General features: G+C 60.6%; 1 protein-coding gene across 2 annotated transcripts; it reads left to right on the top strand.

Moving 5' to 3' along the window:
- The first annotated feature begins 2,686 nt into the window (after positions 1-2,686).
- Positions 2,687-16,658, top strand: Cbs (cystathionine beta-synthase). 2 transcript variants are annotated; one of them, XM_090349761.1, is made up of 17 exons: positions 2,687-2,799; positions 4,351-4,558; positions 6,839-6,945; positions 7,596-7,730; positions 8,069-8,148; positions 8,249-8,383; positions 8,740-8,809; positions 9,855-9,946; positions 10,981-11,106; positions 11,832-11,916; positions 12,330-12,435; positions 12,875-12,952; positions 13,036-13,170; positions 13,478-13,586; positions 14,549-14,633; positions 15,241-15,282; positions 16,104-16,658. In XM_090349761.1, exons 2-17 carry the CDS (start codon positions 4,359-4,361, stop codon positions 16,199-16,201), a joined length of 1,683 nt encoding a protein of 560 aa, XP_090205887.1. In that variant the 5' UTR covers positions 2,687-2,799; positions 4,351-4,358; the 3' UTR covers positions 16,202-16,658. The 2 variants fall into 2 exon arrangements, with proteins under 2 accessions (XP_090205887.1, XP_090205897.1); XM_090349771.1 differs by lacking the exon at positions 15,241-15,282 and having other exon boundaries at positions 2,688-2,799.
- The last annotated feature ends 379 nt before the right edge of the window (positions 16,659-17,037 follow it).

Raw genomic sequence — 17,037 nt, 5'->3', positions numbered from 1 at the left:
TGGTGGGGTCTGTTCTCCATCCCGAGCACCCCTGCAGGCACCTTAGCTCAGCTACACAAAACACGTCACTAGCACACACTGGGGACAGAAGTCAGGAGACACGAAGTCCAGGATGATGACAGGGGCTGCTGTGCTCAAGGCTGGAGGCAGGGGTGCCAGTGCAGGCTCAGCCCAGAGCTGGCTCTGTGGCCCTTGCACTGCTGCCCAGTGGTTTTGGATCAAAGTTGCAAAGAGTAGCTCCGCGGGCATCACTAACACCTGGAGTCCTTGCTTCTCACACACCTGGAGAATGGTGGTCTGCTGCTAACTCTAGCAGAACAGCCTTTGAGATGCCATCCAGTTAACCAGCAAGAAAAACACCTGAGCTGGAGGTGTGGCTGGGCCAGAGCAAGAGAAAGGTACAGCATTTCCCTTCTCCCAGGGCAACAGGTTATGTAGTCACCATGCCTGATCTGTACCAAGGCGCACGTAGTGGCACTGCTGTCTCTTCTGGATAGCCACTGGTGTTGCCTGTGTGTGGGGACAGCTGCTGACTCCTCCCCTGACAGCCACCTGTGTCCCCAGCCACTGAGGGCTTCAGTTACGTGGCATTCCTTGCAGCTGTTCTTTGCTTATATGTATGCAAACAAGCACGGGGACACCCATCTATGAATGCTGATTTCCAGTGTGTGTGTAGCCTGTTTTGCGATCACTGCCTCGCTTCCAGGTTTAAAGTTTGCCTGTTTATCAGAGGAAATGCAACTGGCTCCCTTTGTTGACTGACTAGGCTCCAGCCTATAACCCTAGCAACCCAGGAGGCTGCCTGCCTTTCTCGTCCCCTGCTCCAATTCTCCCCATGTGAATCAGTGTCTTTTACTCTAAAGGTGGCTGAAGACCTGTCTGCCCACCGCCATAATGAGCCTGTCTCCCCTGAGTTCATCATGTCTCCATTTGACACATTGAGCAAGTGGCTGGATCCGACTTGGGACTCCTGGACTTAAGGTCTTAGGTCTAAAAATCTGGTTTCTTTGTGACCAAAGAAAGTATGCAGATATTGGGGCCAGGAGTTTGGCCTAGTGGTAGAGTGCTTGCTTAGCATGCACAAAGACCGAGGTTCAATTCCTTGGTACCACATGCATAGAAAAAGCTAGAAGTGGGGCCTGGAGTTTGGCCTAGTGGTAAGATCCTGGTTCAATTCCTTGGTACCACATAGATTTTTAAAAAAAAAGGTGTAGGGGGCGGGGGGAGTTTGGCCCTAGTGGTAGAGTGCTTTCCTAGCACACATGAAGACTCAGGTTTGATACCTTGGTACCATCTACATAAAAAAAGCTGGAAGTGGTAGAGCTCTAGCCTTGAGAGAAGTCCAAGGACAGTGCTCAGGCCCTGAGTTCAAGCCCCAGGACTGGCAGAAAAAAAGCCAGAAGTGGTGCTATGGCTCAAGTAGCAGAGCACTAGGTCTTGAGAAAGTCCAAGGACAGTGACCAGGCCCTGAGTACAAGCCCAGGAGTGGCAAAAAGAAAACAAAAGAAATTATGCAGATTTTAAAAACAACTCAAGTTTTTATTTGAGACCTCCCTACTTGCCTACTTGAAACCCTGGTTTCACAAGACCCTCACTCATTTGTGCAGAAATTCTGACCTTGGTCTTGAGCTCCCCACTTGCTTCTTCAGCCCCTGGACATCCTGCTCCAGCCCCAGGCACTAGCCATGGAGTTTTGAATCTGGAACATTCCCACCCATAACAAGACGTGGCTCTTCATGTACCTACTCAAGTGTCACCCACCACAGGTTGGGGTCATCACAGGTTGAGGTCTGAGAGTGTTGCCTTATCTCCAAACTCCCAGAGACAAACGCAGGATGAGCGTGGGCAGAAAACAGCACAAACACACTGGTGGCTCCTGCCTGTAACCCTCCATACTCAGGAGGGTGAGCTCTGAGGATCACATGCGGGCCAGACAGTCCCTGGAACTCGGCTCCCGTTAATCAACAAAAACCCGAAAACGAAGCCATAGCTCACGTGGTCCATCACTGGCCTCGAGCACAAACGCTCAGGACTGGCACCAAAGTATTTTAAAAATAAGTCACCTGTCCAGAGCCGCTGTGGCTCTGGCCGGCCAGTGCCTGCAGACCTGGCTCCTCCGCTCAGTTCTCACTACAAACGTGTCAGCAGGCCAGGTCCAGGTCCAGGCCAGGGCCAGGTCCAGTCCAGGGCCAGGCCAGCTCCAGGCCAGCTCCAACTCCAGGTGCAGGCCAGGCCAGGTCAGGTCCAGTCCAGGTCCAGTCCAGGGCCAGGCCCAGCCGGCGGAGGCGCAGGCTGGAGGGCCAGCTGGCTGGTGAGGCCCGAGGCCTGCGGTGTGGAGTGGCTGCCGGGTCCGGGGCTCGCCCAGGTCCATGCCGCCCCACAGGGCGGGCTCTGAACCCACAGCCGGACCCCAAGTGGGCGGCCGGCCACCTTTCCGCCGTCTAGTCCAGTGCGGACCCAGGCCCGCGGGGGAGCGAGGCGGCCGGGGGCCGGGGGCCGGGGGTCGAGGCCGGGCCGGGGCCGGGGGTCCCGGTGGGTCCGGGCGGGGCCTGGGGCCCGGCTCCGGCGGGGCGGGGCGGCGCCGGGCGTCCCGCGGCTCGGATTGGCGGCCGCCGGCTCCCCGCCCCCGGCGCCGGGCCAATCGCGTCCGCCCACCGGCGCCGCCGGGTCCTCTGGCGCCGCGCCAGCCTCGGGTTCGAGTCTCGGCCGCGCTGTCGTCGGGGTCGCAGCTCGCCGCGCCGCTCCCGCCCGCGCCCGCCCGCGCCCGCCTCGCCCCCGGAGCCCCGCGTCCCCGTCCGGGTGAGTGAGCTCGGGGCCCCCGGGGCCCGGCCCGCCGGCCGGCACGCGCGCTGCCGGGCGCGGTGGGTCCTCCGCAGCGGCCGGGGAGGGACCTTCCGAGCCGGGCTGCGCCCCCGCCCCTCCCGCGGGCCGGGCCCCGGCGGGCGGCGGGCGGCGGGCGCGCGGGGACGGGGCGCGCGGGGACGCGGGGACGGGGCGCCGGCTCGACGCCGGCCGCGCTGGACGGAACGGCTGTTTCGCAAGCCGCCCGCTGGCCCCGGCCGGGTCGGGGTGGGGGGGCGAGGGGCTGCGCGGGGCGGCCGGGCGCCCGCCGGAGGAGAGGGAGAGAGCGGGTCGCCCACCTCTGCCCGGCGGGCCGGGCGGGCTCTGTTTCTGGTCGCCGCGGCCCTCCAGGCCTCCAGCTCGCCCTCGCTCCAGCCCTCGCGCCCTGGCCCCCAGTGTGCGCCCTCCCGTGTGCGCCCACCCGTGTGCGCCCTCCCGTGTGCGCCAACCCGTGTGCGCCCTCCCGTGTGCGCCCTCCCGTGTGCGCCAACCCGTGTGCGCCCTCCCGTGTGCGCCCACCCGTGTGCGCCCTCCCGTGTGCGCCCTCCCGTGTGCGCCCTCCCAGGCAGACATCCAGACACTGGCAGAGATCAGGCTCCCCAGCAGGGTTGTTTTATTTATTTACTTATTTATTGACAGTCCTGGGCTTGAGCTCAGGGCCTGAGCACTGTCCTTGGACTTTCTCAAGGCTAGAGCTCTACCACTTGAGCCTCAGCACCACTTTCGGCTTTTTTATCTATATATGTGGTACTAAGGAGTTGAACGCAGGTCTTGGTGCATGCTAGCCAAGCACTCTACCACCAGGCCAGACTCCCGGCCCTCTTTCTTCCATTTTTGTGCCGCTATCAGTGCTTGAACTGAGACCCTGTCCTTTGTTTCTGTGCTCAGGGCTGGTGTGCTACCACCTGAGTCACAACTCCATTTCCGTCTTTTTGGTAATTAGTTGGAGGTCTTTGGAAAGTCTCACAGACTTTCCTACCAGTTTGGCTTCAAACAAACCTCAGTCCTCACATTTTAGAGTCCTGGGTAGCTGAGGATTTCAGGCATGTGCTCCAGCTACCAATACCCAGCTTAGATTTGTATTTTCTGGGACTGACTTATTTCACTTCAGTAACACCTTCAAGATGTGTTCTGTTGTAACGGGAATCAGAACTCCATTCCTTTTTGAGGCGGAATAGTATTCCATCACATGACTGGGGCACATTTTTGCTTATCTGGGAAACTTGGATGGTTTCTGCTATGGTGCAGCACACAGCCACGACACAAGCATGCACACCCCTCCTTCCACTTTGGGATTCATGCCTGGAGGTCAAGTTACGGGAGCATATGGTGGTTCTATGTTAACCTGGCGAGGAAGGAAGGCCAGGGGGTCTATGCCCTCAGCAGCTGGAACCTGTGCCCTCGAAGCTGTTCTCAGTGGACTTACCTGTGCATGCCCAAGGTCTGGGGAGCCAGACTTGCTGGCTCCACAGGTCTCAACATGAACCAGTGCCCGGGCTCCCTCCGCAGATCTCAGCATGCCTTCAGAGTCACCCCAGGCCAAAGAAGTTTCGGCAGGGTGCCCCCACAACTCAGGGGTGCACGCAGGGAATGGAAGCCTGGAGAAGGGACCTTCGGGGGACAAGGAGCACCTGTGGATCCGGCCTGACACCCCAAGCAGATGCACCTGGCAGTTGGGCCTGCCCCCCACCGCCTCACCCCACCACCATACCACCCTGTGAGTCTCTTTGGTCACGTGATAGTCAATCACCTGGAGGGGAGAAGCCACAGAGACCAAGGGCCTGGGCCGGGAGCCTCCTGTGTAGAAATAAGGGTGCTGCAGGGTCCCCCAGAGACAGCAGGAGCTCAGAGGAGCGGGGGCTTGTTTTCACCACAGCTCCAGAACATTCTCTGAATAAATGCATGATCGTGCACAGGCCTCATGCTTTAGTGACTGGAAGAGAGGTCTCTGCCCCAGACTTAAGAGACCATTGTCTCAGCTCGGGGGTGGCTAAGTCTTTCTTCACCATCGTAGGCTACAGACAAGTCCTGGATGTGAATACTTAGCTGTGGTGACTCTCTTGGTTGGACAGGGACTGTGATGAATAAACTTCTGTGTGTGTGTGTGTGTGTGTGTGCGTATGTGTGTGCCAATCCTGGGGCTTGAACTCAGGGCCTGGGCGCTGTCCTGAGCTTTGTACTAAAGGCTACCACTTGAGCAGTAGCTCCACTTCTGGCTATTATTGGTGGTTAATTGGACATAAGGGTCTCATGGACTTTCCTGTCTAGACTGGCTTCAAACTTCAGTCCTCAGATCTTAACCTCTTGGGGAGCTAGGGTCACTGGTGCAGCCCTCACACGTTCAGCAAAGTGGCCATTTTTGGCGACACCTGTCTCCCATGCTCTGTTTTTAGTGCAGAGATGGGAAAGACAGTTAACAGAAGTTCTGGCCTTGTTGGGAGTCTAGGGTCCAGCACACTGTGGTTTAAGGTCATCTCTATCTCCTTGAAGTAGAACTGGTAGATGAGAGAAATTAGGCCTTAGAAGTGGAGCTGTGACTCAAAGGCACTAGCCTTGCGCAAAAAAGCTCAGGGTCGGGCCTGGTGATAGAGAGCTTGCCTAGCATGCACAAAGACCTGGGTTCAACTCCTCGGTACCACATAGATAGAAAAAAAGCTGGAAGTGGTGCTGAGGCTCAAGTGGTAGAGCTCTGGCCTTGAGAAAGTCCAAGGACAGTGCTCAGGCCCTGAGCTCCAGCCCAGGACTGGCAAAACAAAACAAAACAAAACAAACAAAAAAACCCCAAAGACAAACAGAAAAATCAATCCTTATGTGTTTGGGCTTTATTTCCTGGCCTTACTCCCCAGACCTTGTCAAGGGAGGTTTCCATCAGAATGACGTGTAAGCCTGCTCCACTCCGGGCCAGGGATCCGAGGGTCACAGCTCCATGCTCGGAAATGCTCCAGGTCTACCATCCTGTCACTGTTACCTTCTTTAGGCAGAAGAACTGGCTGTGGGCCCTGGGTCCAGGGGGCAGCCGGGCAGAGCCAGCTCCATCTCCTTGCGTCCACAGCCTTCTTTCTGCAGCTTCCCGAGTCTGTCCTCAGAGACTGAAGAGCATGTTTTTGGTTTTTTGTTTTTTGTCTGTTTTTGCCAGTCCCGGGGCTTGAACTCGGGGCCTGAGCACTGTCCTTGGACTTTCTCAAGGCTATTGCTCTACCACTTGAGTCACAACACAATTTCTGGCTTTTTCTATGTATGTGGTACCAAGGAATTGAACCTGGGTTTCATGTATGCATGCTAGGCAAGCATTCTACCATTTTTTTTTTTTTTGCCAGTTGTGGAGCTTGAACTTGGGGCCTAGACACTGCCTTTGGACACTTTTTGCTCAAGACTAGCACTCTGCCACGTGAGCCACAGTACCACTTCCAGTTTTTTCTCTGTATGTGGTACTGAGGAATAGAACCCAGGACTTTGTGCATGCAAGGCAAGCACTCTACTACTAGACCAAATTCCCAGCCCTGAAGTGCATGTTTTCACCCAGCGTCCAGCACTGTAGCTGAGATTCAGGCTTTGCGTGTGCTTTTCTGTGTGCACATGTGCATTTAGATGTGTGTTTGGATGGCTTCCACCTACCCCAGGTCCTTAATTATTTGCTTCTTTTTCCCCTTGTGCTTTGGGGCTTGAACTCATCACCTCTCACTGTTTTTGCTCACAGCAAAACCACTTGAGCCACATTTCTGGTTTACATTTTGCTGGTTCATTGGAGACAGGGTCTCTGAGTATTTTTCGGCCTCTGCTGACCTCCTGGGCCAGGGTGACGGGGTCAGCCACTGGCACCTAGCGGGTTCTTTTCAGTGCTCTTGAGCCATCCACACACGCATGTATCGTACACCTATGATACGTGAGCTGCGTATGGACTCCTGTGTGCACGCACACACACGCGCACTGCGCTGGCCTGCCGTTGCTTGTCTGTTGCCTGGTTTCATTTTCTAATGGTGGGCTCTTTCTGTTTGAGGGCAAAATCACCAAAGATCCTGCCCGACATCCTGGGGAAGATTGGAGACACGCCTCTGGTCAGGATCAACAAGATTGGGAAGAATGCAGGCCTGAAGTGTGAGCTGCGTGAGTGTCTGGCCCCGGCTCCCTCCAAGCTGGGGGAAGGCCGGGTCCTGGGGCACCAGGCAGAACCCAGCTGCTGGCTGTGCCACTACGCCAGCCCAGGCCAGGGGACCCAGACCCAGGCTCTCGAGTTGGCGGCCTGAGTTGGTTTCTTGCAGAGGCAGCACAGGACCATAAGACCCTGGGCGTCTTTAGGAGAGGATGGGGTGAGGCTAGGGGAGGATTTGGGGTGTCAGCCATGCTGGGCTGCATCTGGCTGGATGAGAAGCCGTTGCCTCTTCGTCCCGCTAGGTGGCGGGCGTCTTGAGTGCGGCGGGGACCTGGGGAGGATTTCTCTGGAGACTGTGACCAGCCTCTGGGGGTGGCCCTGGGGGTGGCACTGGCCACGTGAGGGAGGTGACGGGGTGTGGTGGGCCAGTGAGCGGTCCACATGTCCCGTGTGTCCTGGGACTGTCCTGCCCCGAGGAAACATGTTTTCTGGGGCTCCTTTCCTGTTCAGCCGCCTGGGGTCTGCGGGGTAGCACTGACCAGTTCTGTTCTTGCAGCGTGCCAGGGGTGGGCATGGGAGATGTCCCGACCCTGTCCTGAGAGGTGGGGACATGGAGTCACGGGGCAGAGGTCTTTTCCTCCCTGAAATCCGTCCCTGCTCCCAGTGGCCAAGTGTGAATTCTTCAACGCGGGCGGAAGTGTGAAAGACCGCATCAGCCTGCGCATGATTGAGGACGCGGAGCGGGAGGGGGCCCTGAAGCCCGGGGACACCCTCATCGAGCCCACCTCGGGGAACACAGGTGGGGACAGCCCCCTCGGGGAGCACAGGCGGGGCCCGTGGCCAGGGCAGGGAGAGGTGGCCCGGCTCCTGGGGCTGCCCTTCCCCAAGCTGGGGGCCACCAGGGATACACTGGACAGTGCCTGGCGGGCAGTACAAGCCCTGTGGCACCGCTGTCCCTCTGAGCTGTCCCCATGGCTGGAGGAACAGGGCTTCCCCTACCCCCAGTCCCTGCTCTCCACTATCTTAGCGGGTGTGTTGTATTTCGCCTGTGCACTTCTGTGGCCCCCACTGCAGGGTGAGATCTCTGGGTGGGGGGGCATGCAGGCACTGGGCCGTCTCACCCCGGTGCCCCCGTAGGGATTGGACTGGCTCTGGCCGCCGCGGTGAAGGGGTACCGCTGTATCATTGTCATGCCGGAGAAGATGAGCGTGGAGAAGGTGAGCCAGCAGCGCGGAGCCGCAGGGGTCTCGGGGGGCCTCGGTGGCCCTGGACCCCTGAAGGTGAGGCCGTACGGGGGTGGCCTCTCCTCTCCCACAGGTAGACATCCTGCGGGCCCTCGGTGCTGAGATTGTGAGGACACCCACCAACGCCAGGTTCGACTCCCCGGAGTCCCACGTGGGGGTGGCATGGAGGCTGAAGAACGAAATCCCCAATTCCCACATCCTGGACCAGGTGAGGGGCCACATGTCGGAACGGGGTTTGTGGTGTGTGGCCAGGCTGGAGGAAGGTGTTTTCGTACAGTGGGATCTGGGGAGCTTGTGCCCCCCGCAGGAGAGGGTGACTCACTGTCGGCCTCCCTGGGCCTGGCCAGGCCCCCGAGCCTTCTGGAATCAGTGGCCTTTGTCTCTGTGGTCTCCGTTTCCTGCCTGGGCTGGCACTGAATTGTCATCTTCAGATCCCAGCTCCTGAGTGGCTGGTAGCCCGGGCATGGCCCCCAGCTGGAGAGCAGGTTTCAGGCCTCGTGTCCGAGCCTCGGTGAGCGGCTGCCTGGCACAGAGCTGTGTGTGAGCCTGTCCTCTCCCACGCAGTACCGCAACGCCAGCAATCCCCTGACCCACTACGACAGCACGGCCGAGGAGATCCTGCAGCAGTGTGATGGTACCGCACCCCGCCCTGCCCGGCTCCCCTGCGTGAAAACTCCTCTTCACTCCTCAAGACCCAACTCTGGAATGGCCTCTAGAGCAGTTTCCACGCTAAGCCCCCGTGGCTTCCACCTGTGGCGCCAGCAGTGTGGTACCCTGCGGTCTCTCCTCCAGAGGACGGGAGCTCCAGGACCCAGGCTGGCACGGACCCAGCCTGAACAGTAGTGGGGATGGAGCTCCAGCCTGGGAAGCGGGTGCCATGCTTTACTCACCTCCTATTAGCTTTTGCACAGGCATGAGCTACCCTGGCAGACACTCAGCTGCCCAGTGCCAGGCCCGGGGGCCTGTGGCAATACTTCCTCCTGGCTTCCTGTCTGGAGCGAGTGCGCCTGTCAGAGCAGCTTCGTTACGTGCCCCGGGGAGGGGCGAGGGAGGGGGCTGCAGTCCAGACGTTTTTCTCACCCCGTTTTACAAGTGAGAATTCTCTCACCTGGCAAAAGACTGGAGTCCTGGTTTGGCATGGGTGCAGGGTGCTCGCCTGGCAGAGCTTGTCTGCGATCAGACTCGCCTTACTATGGACTGGGCATGTGCTGGTGCCAGAGCCCACGAGGGTCCACGCCAAAGCCGGGGGGTGGACGGTAGGGCTTGAACTCAGAGCCACAGCTCCTCCTCCAGATTTGATTTTTCCTGTGCCAGACCTGGAACTGGAGCTCGGGGTGTGGGCGTCATCCCTGAGCTTTTTGGCTCAAGGCCGGTGCTCTAGCACTTGGACCACAGCTCCATTTCTGGCCCTTTGGAGCTAAGAGTCTCACAGGCTCTCCTCCCCCGGGCTGGCTTTGAACCACCACCCTCCTGAGCAGCTGGGCTGACAGTGTGGCCGCTGGCGCCTGGCTTCCTCCCCAGCTCTTTTGGCTGGGTGGTTGGGGTGGAGTCTCGCGCACTCTGCGGAGGCTGGCGGCAGATCTCGATCCTCAGCTTTCGGCCTCCTGCGTGGCTGGGAATTGCGGTCTCTGCGTCACTGTGGGTGGAGAGGCGGTGCCTGAGACCGTGTCCTCCGCCAGGGAAGCTGGACATGCTGGTGGCCTCGGCCGGCACAGGCGGGACCATCAGCGGCATCGCCAGGAAGCTCAAGGAGAAGTGTCCGGGGTGCGAGGTGAGCACGGCCGAGGGTGGCACTGGCTCAGGGTGGGCCGGGGGGAGCGGCGCTGCCCCCGGGGGCCACTCACAGGGCCGGGAGTGTGGCCTAGGGGTGGAGTGCTCGCCTGGCATGCACGAAGACCCGGGTTCCATTCCTCAGAACCACAGACATAGAAAAAAGCCGGAAGTGGTGCTGAGGCTCCAGTGGTGGAGCTCTGGCCTTGAGAAAGTCCAAGGACAGTGCTCAGGCCCTGAGCTCAAGCCTTGAGAAAGCCGGAAGACAGTGCCCAGGCCCTGAGTTCACGCCCCAGGACTGGGGAATAAAAAAAAGAAAAAAGAAAGAAAGCTGAACGTCAAAGCAGTGGGGCCACGGGAGGTGGAGGCCTGGCACAGGACTGGCCCGGGTCCAGGGCCGCCTGCCCTCCAAGGATAGACTGTTGAGCCCCAAGTCTTGACGTTTGCTTGGGGCTAGGGGTGGTCTGAGGGGGCGCAGAGAAATACCAAGCCATTCCATGTCCTCACTGGACACCATCCCTGCGCTCCTGGAAGAGGTCAGTGCCCAGAGCCAACCACTGACCCCAGGTATCAGTGTGTGTGTGTGTGTGTGTGTGTGTGTGTGTGTGTGGTAAGTGGTGGTCCCGGGGCTTGAACTAAGTGCCTGGCTGTTGTCCCTGAGATTTTTTTGCTCAAGGCTAACACTCTACCACTTGAACCACAGCTCCACTTCTGGCTTTTTGGTGGATAATTGGAAATTACAGTCTCAACAGACTTTCAGAGCTCAGGCTGGCTTTGAACCTTGATCCTCAGTCTCATCCTCCTGAGTAGCCACCGGGAGTGTCTGGGCGGTCACTTCTGAGTGTCCCCTTGGCTCCCGATGGATTGTCCCAGCCGCAGGGCTGCAGCCCGGGTGGGAGCACCGGCGGGCGCCTCGCTGGCGTCTGAGCCCCGTGCACAGATGAGTCCTAAGCACGCAGCAGCAGTGGTGGGCACTGTGGGAGGAGCCACAGGCGTCCCATTGAGATGTCCCCCACCTAACGCTGCCCACTGCAGATCATCGGGGTGGACCCGGAGGGGTCCATCCTTGCCGAGCCGGAGGAGCTGAACCGGACGGAGGTGACAGGCTACGAGGTGGAGGGAATCGGCTACGACTTCATCCCCACCGTGCTGGACAGGAAGGTAGCTCACACACACTGCCCGGGGCCCGGCTGAAGCCAGCGCCAGAGCTCACTTTCCTGGCAGCATTCAGCTGGTTCTGGGCTCCAAGCCTCTGGCTGCTTTGAGGGAGCTTAAGAGCCAGGCCTGGTGCCAGCAGTTAGAGGTGGTCTCAAGCCAAGCGAGGACAAAAGACAGACCATGCCCTGGAGTTCACGGCAGACCCCAACCCAGGGCAACGGCAGCTGAGGGGAGCAGAGGCCCCAGACCAACAGGGTGACCCCAGCGCCAGGCCAGAGCAGAGCCAGAGTGCAGCTGCTCGAGGTGGGGGGCTGAGGGTGATTTAGTTACTTTGTGAAAAACCTGGAGCAGAAGCTAGGCATGGTGGCTCACACCTGTAATCCTAGCTACTCAGGAGGCTGAGATCTCAGGATCAAGGTTCAAAGCCAGCTGGGCCACACAAAAGGACCTGTGACTCATTTCCAGTCAACCTCTAGAAAATGGGAAGTGGGGCTTGGCTCAAGGGTAGGGTGGTAGCCTTGAGCTACAGAGCTCGGGGACAGCGCCCACCCAGGCCGAGTTCAAGCCCCAGGCCCCCCCCCCCCCCCCCCCCCGACACACATCACAAAATCCTGGAGCAGGAAGGGCACCGAGAGTCACGGCTGCAGGCCAGGCCTTCCACAGGGCCCTGTGGGGGTCAGGCCTGCCTGGCGAGCCCCTGCCCGGCTGACGGCCTGGTCCTGTGGAAGGTCGTGGACAGGTGGTTCAAGAGCAATGACGCGGAGTCCTTTGCCTTCTGCCGGATGTTGATGGCACAGGAGGGGCTGCTGTGTGGTGAGCGTGGGGTGGGCGGGGAAGGGGGACCGGGAAGGGGGGCTGTGTCCCCGCTCCTGGGCTCCCATTTATAAAGCGGGTCCCTGTGTCCTCGCATGCCTCACAGGGCGGCTGTGGGTAGATGGTGAGAACCTGGCCTGCCTCTGACCCGGCCATTCCCTGGTGCCACCTCCACCCTGGCCGCCATTCCAGGACCTCCGTGCTGAGGCCCCCCTGGGAAACAAACAGCGCAGCCACCATGGGCCCGGAGAAGTGATGCAAGGTGGCCCCTCTGGACCCCGGCGCCCAGCTGAGGGTCCCCCAGATCCTTCCAGAGCGGGTCCGGACGTGCTCAGCTGCACACACATCTCCAGAGTGAGCGTCTGTGCAGTGTGTGTGCACGCGTTCACACGTGTGCGCGTGTGTGTCTGCAGGCGGCAGCTCCGGCAGTGCCATGGCGGCGGCGGTGAAGGCTGCTCGGGAGCTCCGGGAAGGTCAGCGCTGCGTGGTCATCCTGCCAGACTCCGTGCGGAACTACATGTGAGGCGTGGTGCCCTCCCAGCTGCCCCCCAGGGGCAGAGGCGACCCCAGACCCCTGCCCCTTGGGGCTACAAGCCGAGCTTGGCTATCCCAGCCTGCTCACGTGGGGATGGGGTCACAGGGGAGGGTGGCTCATGTTGAGGTGCCTGCTGCAGATGGGCACGAGGGGCCCTGTTGGTGCCTTGCCAGCCCTTGGCCTCCTCCAGGCAGGCCCCCCAGCCTTTAGCACTAGCGGAGACAAATCTCAGAGGCCACGGAGGCCCGCAGGGGCCCTTGATCCCAGCAGCTTGTGGAAACAACCTCTGAGCCCAGGCCAGGCACCCTAGTGGACCCCAAAGCCCACTGACCAGTACCCTATGCCTGCCTGCACCTCTGCCTGCACCGTCTCAGACGCCCCAAGCATGGATGGCATCGAGGCCTTGGCTGTTGTCTCCCGCAGGTCCAAGTTCTTGAGTGACAGGTGGATGCTGCAGAAGGGCTTCATGGAAGAGGAGGAGCTTTCAGGAACCAGGCCCTGGTAAGGGGTGCAGGGCCGGGGGGGGGGGGGCAGCCCTGAGCTCCCCCACCTCATGGCTCACTCCTGGCCTGCCTGCCCCCCAGGTGGTGGCACCTGCGCGTCCAGGAGCTGAGCCTGTCGGCCCCGCTGACCGTGCTGCCCTCGGTCACCTGCGAGCACACCATAGCCATCCTCCGTGAGAAGGGCTTCGACCAGGCGCCCGTGGTCAGCGAGGCAGGGTCAGCCCCCCACCCGCTCTGCCTCGGCCTGTCCCCATGTCTTGCTGTCCCTGGGAGGTGGGGGGGGGAGGTGACAGCCTGGGCGTGGACACTTGGCACACAAGTCAGCCTGGCGCTGCCCCACACTCCTGTGTCTCAGCAGGCATGTGGGTACTCGTTGGTACCCCAGGGGCTCTGCTTCCCCCGCTTTCCTTCCCAGTGTGCAGGCCCCAGCACGCGGTGGGTGTCCGGGGGGACCTCAGGGCTCCCGCCTGGCCCGTCTGACCCCTGCCTGACCCCTGCCTTTCCTCCCCCGTCGGCCCTCCAGGGCCATCCTTGGCGTGGTGACCCTCGGGAACATGCTGTCCTCCCTGCTCGCTGGAAAGGTGCAGCCGTCAGACCAAGTCTGCAAAGTGCTCTACAAGCAGTTCAAACCGGTACGAGCTGCCTCTCCAGAGCAGTCCTGGAAGCCCGCACCCCGGCTGTGGGTGCCCCCGCCACGGGGCCTCTCCAGAACACAGCACCTGGGGCTCCCGTCTGCCAGTGTCGGGGCCCTGGCAGGCTTCTCCCGGGGTTTCCCTGAGCATCGGCGGGCCCTGCCCTCACTGCCCAGCCCGTGCTTCTGATAGCTCTGGAGGGAACCCAGCCAGGGCCCTGCCGGGATTGTCCCTCCTCTGTGGTCCCTAGGGGGGGGGGGGGTGACATCACTTCTGCCAGGCCTGGCACTCCACACAGATCGAGAGTGGACAAGGCTGAGGAGTCAACCCAAGCCAGCAATGAATTTGACCTTTCACCTTCCAACCCCCTCCCCAGAAAAAAACTCCACAGCATCCATGCCTGCCCCCCACCCTGCGTCTGCCACCCAGTCTTCTCACTGACCCGGGTGTGCGCATGCGTGTGTGGCCCCCACAGACCCTCAGTGCATCCACTCCTCGCAGCTGGGGGAGCCAGGAGAGCCTGGCGGACTTCTGCTCCGAGCCCCCGGGTCCTGGTCTGAGTGACACTCAGCCCCGGCCTCACCCCCGCCCCGTGGCCCCTCCCTGTCCAGCTGTCAGCGCCCCTCCTGCCATCTCCCCAGGGACCTGGTGGCTGTGCAGGCCAGCTGGGTGAAGTGAGGGCTGCCGGGACAGGACGCCCCCTCCCGAGGCTTCATAGTGCAGCCATTCTGTCTGCACGCACACCCCACTTCTGGCCCCAGGAGGCCTGAGTTCCCCAACTCCAAATCACACATCCTTCTACCCATCTGCCTGTGACAGCAGGGTGGGGTCAGGCAGTGCGTGGCCTTTGGCCCGCAGCGGTCTCTTCCTCCCATCTTATCGGGTGGGAGCTGGGGCTGGAGAGTCACCAGGATGGCGGCTTCCCGTGTGAGCCATTGGGCCCTTCTCGGCTCCTCTTGCAGGTCCGCCTGACGGACACCCTGGGCGCCCTCTCGCGCGTGCTGGAGACAGACCACTTTGCCCTGGTGGTGCACGAGCAGATCCAGTGTGAGTGGGGCTGGCACGCTGGGTCTTGCGGGGAGCGCGGCACCGAGCTCGGACGCTGGCACTGTTTGGCCCAGCTTCCATGGCATGCTTTCTGCAGCATCCAGCTGCCAGGCCCACATCCCTGCGGGGAGGGAGTGGTGGCGGTAGCACCAACCGCCCCACACCCCCGGCCGTTGATACCCAAGTCTCCACATGCCCCAGGCCCATGGGCCAAGTCAGGAACCTGTAATTGGAGCTGTGCGTCTGAGGAACATGGCAGGCACATTATGCTTAGATGCCCCTTCAGGTAGCCTGGGGCAGGGGCTCCTCCGCAGGGCAGCCGGCCCCAGGCAGCAGGTCATCTTGAGCCCCAGAGAAATCCAGAGGAACCACCCGGATGTGCCTGGCCTTGGCAGCTCCCGCAGCTCTGAGTCCTCTCCTGGAAGCCTCTTGGATCCCCAGAGAGAAGGTCCACCCCCGGGCCCAGAGCGAGGGCTGTGGATCCACACAGGATCCACGCGGCTGTGAGGCCCTGGACCCTCAAGGCCTGCCCACTGGCTGCTCTGTGCATGGCAGGCACCTGGGGGAGCCCCATGTCTAACCCCCTCTCCCGTCCTTGGCTCTACAGCACGGGACCAGGCCTGGTCAGGAGTGGTGGGGGGGCCCACAGGTATGTACGCCCCGTCTGTCCCAGCCCCTGGGAAGTGGCCGCTTCAGGGCAAAGAAAGAGCATCCGTGGAGGTGGCGCTGTGGCTCCAGGTTAGAACACTAGCCTTGAGCTGAAGAGCTCAGGGACAGCGCCCAGGCCCAGAGTTCAAGCCCCACAACTGACCCCTTCCCCCCACCCCAAAAAAAGGAGGCATGGAGGGTCCTGGACCTCCGAGCTTGGTGCTTCTCACTCCTGCCAACCTCCGTGAGCCTTATAAGGGCTATGTCAGTCCAGACCCTGCACAGGACAAGAGCAACTGGATGTGGACCAGCAGAGATGCCTTGGGGACCTGGCTGTGGAGGCTGGCCGGCTCCCAGGGGAGCTGAGGTGACCCATCAGGTCCAAAAGTAGGAAAGGGTGTTCACATGGAGCCCGCCTGCCGTAGTGCTTTTACACTGCTGATTCCAGGGCTAACCTTACCAGGACAGACACCCAGAATGCTTCAGGCTTCCTTGTGGCCGGCACTGAAAGCACAGGGCTTGGGGTACAGGGGCCTGGGAGCTGCTTGGGTGTGAGGGGCCCCGATCCCCACTCAGACTCGACATGGCTGCAGGGCCAAGGCTCTTCAGGAAGCTGTGCCAGGAACATGGCCTGTGGGCGTGGCTGGGAAGTGGCGCTGTTCTGACTTCCACAGGCTTAGGATGGAGGGGGGCGTCTGGGCTTCCTGGCACACAGGTGCTGGCTGGTGCTGGCCAGAGACCAGGGGAGGGCCCGGACACCCCACCTCAGAACAGCCAGCTCTGTGCTCTGCATCTCTAATGTGGCCTTGTCTTCCTCTCCAGACCACAGCAGCGCCCAGGCCAGCGAGCGGCAGGTGGTCTTCGGGATGGTCACTGCCATTGACCTGCTAAACTTTGTGGCAGCCAAGGAGCAAGACTAGAACCGAAGCCTGGAAATGCTGAGGCCGAGGCTGCTTTCAGACACACACAGACAACGGGCTGGGGCCCCAGCACTCCTGCCAGGAGCCCATGGCAGGCGCGGCCCAGACGGTGCCCTCGGTGGCTCACCCTTCATGCTTCTTCACCTGCTTCCTCAAAGGAAGACTGGGGCCTGCCGTGTGGGATGGCAGGGGCGGGAGGTGATGGGACCCAGGGACCAGGGAAGACCCCGGGCTGGGCCCGAGTGGTTGAGGATGGGGCATTCATTCACTCATTCAACAGCCTAAGACCCACAGTGCTGTAGCCAGCAGCTCAGAGGTACATGCAGGAGGCCACCCTGTCCCCTCAGCTTCCAAACCCATGCCACCTGAGGTGATGCAGCTCCCCCTCCCCCGGCTCATCCATTGCTGGCCTCCAGCCTCCCCCAGTGCAGACTCCCACATAAATGGAATCACACCATCTGCGGCTCAGTCCTTTGTGCTCCTGGTGGGGGAGCCGCCTGCAGTGCGTCGCATGGCCTTTCCTTCCCGTGTAAGCTGAGTACCAGTCTACTGTGTGCACAGCATTCCTCCCCCATGGCTGACAGAACATTCCTGGGCAGCCGAAAGAGAGGCGGCCCAATGTCTGGGACACACAGGGATGCTATGCAGCACACAGGCCATCACGAAGTTTACAGAGAATGAAAAAGCAGCTTTTGGTGACATGAACTTGGTAAAAACAGAACATCCATAAGGCATGTTTCTAGTTTTAATTTTTTTGCATTGATAAATCAACTGCTTCACAAAAAATCCTTTTTAAAGACAACAATCCAAGAAAACATATCGTTACAGTATTCACA

The sequence above is a fragment of the Megascapheus bottae genome, chromosome 1 (genome assembly GCF_031878675.1).
Source record: "Megascapheus bottae isolate mThoBot1 chromosome 1, mThoBot2.hap1, whole genome shotgun sequence".
Classification (NCBI taxonomy): domain Eukaryota; kingdom Metazoa; phylum Chordata; class Mammalia; order Rodentia; family Geomyidae; genus Megascapheus; species Megascapheus bottae.
This window is presented reverse-complemented; position numbering and strand designations above follow the sequence as displayed.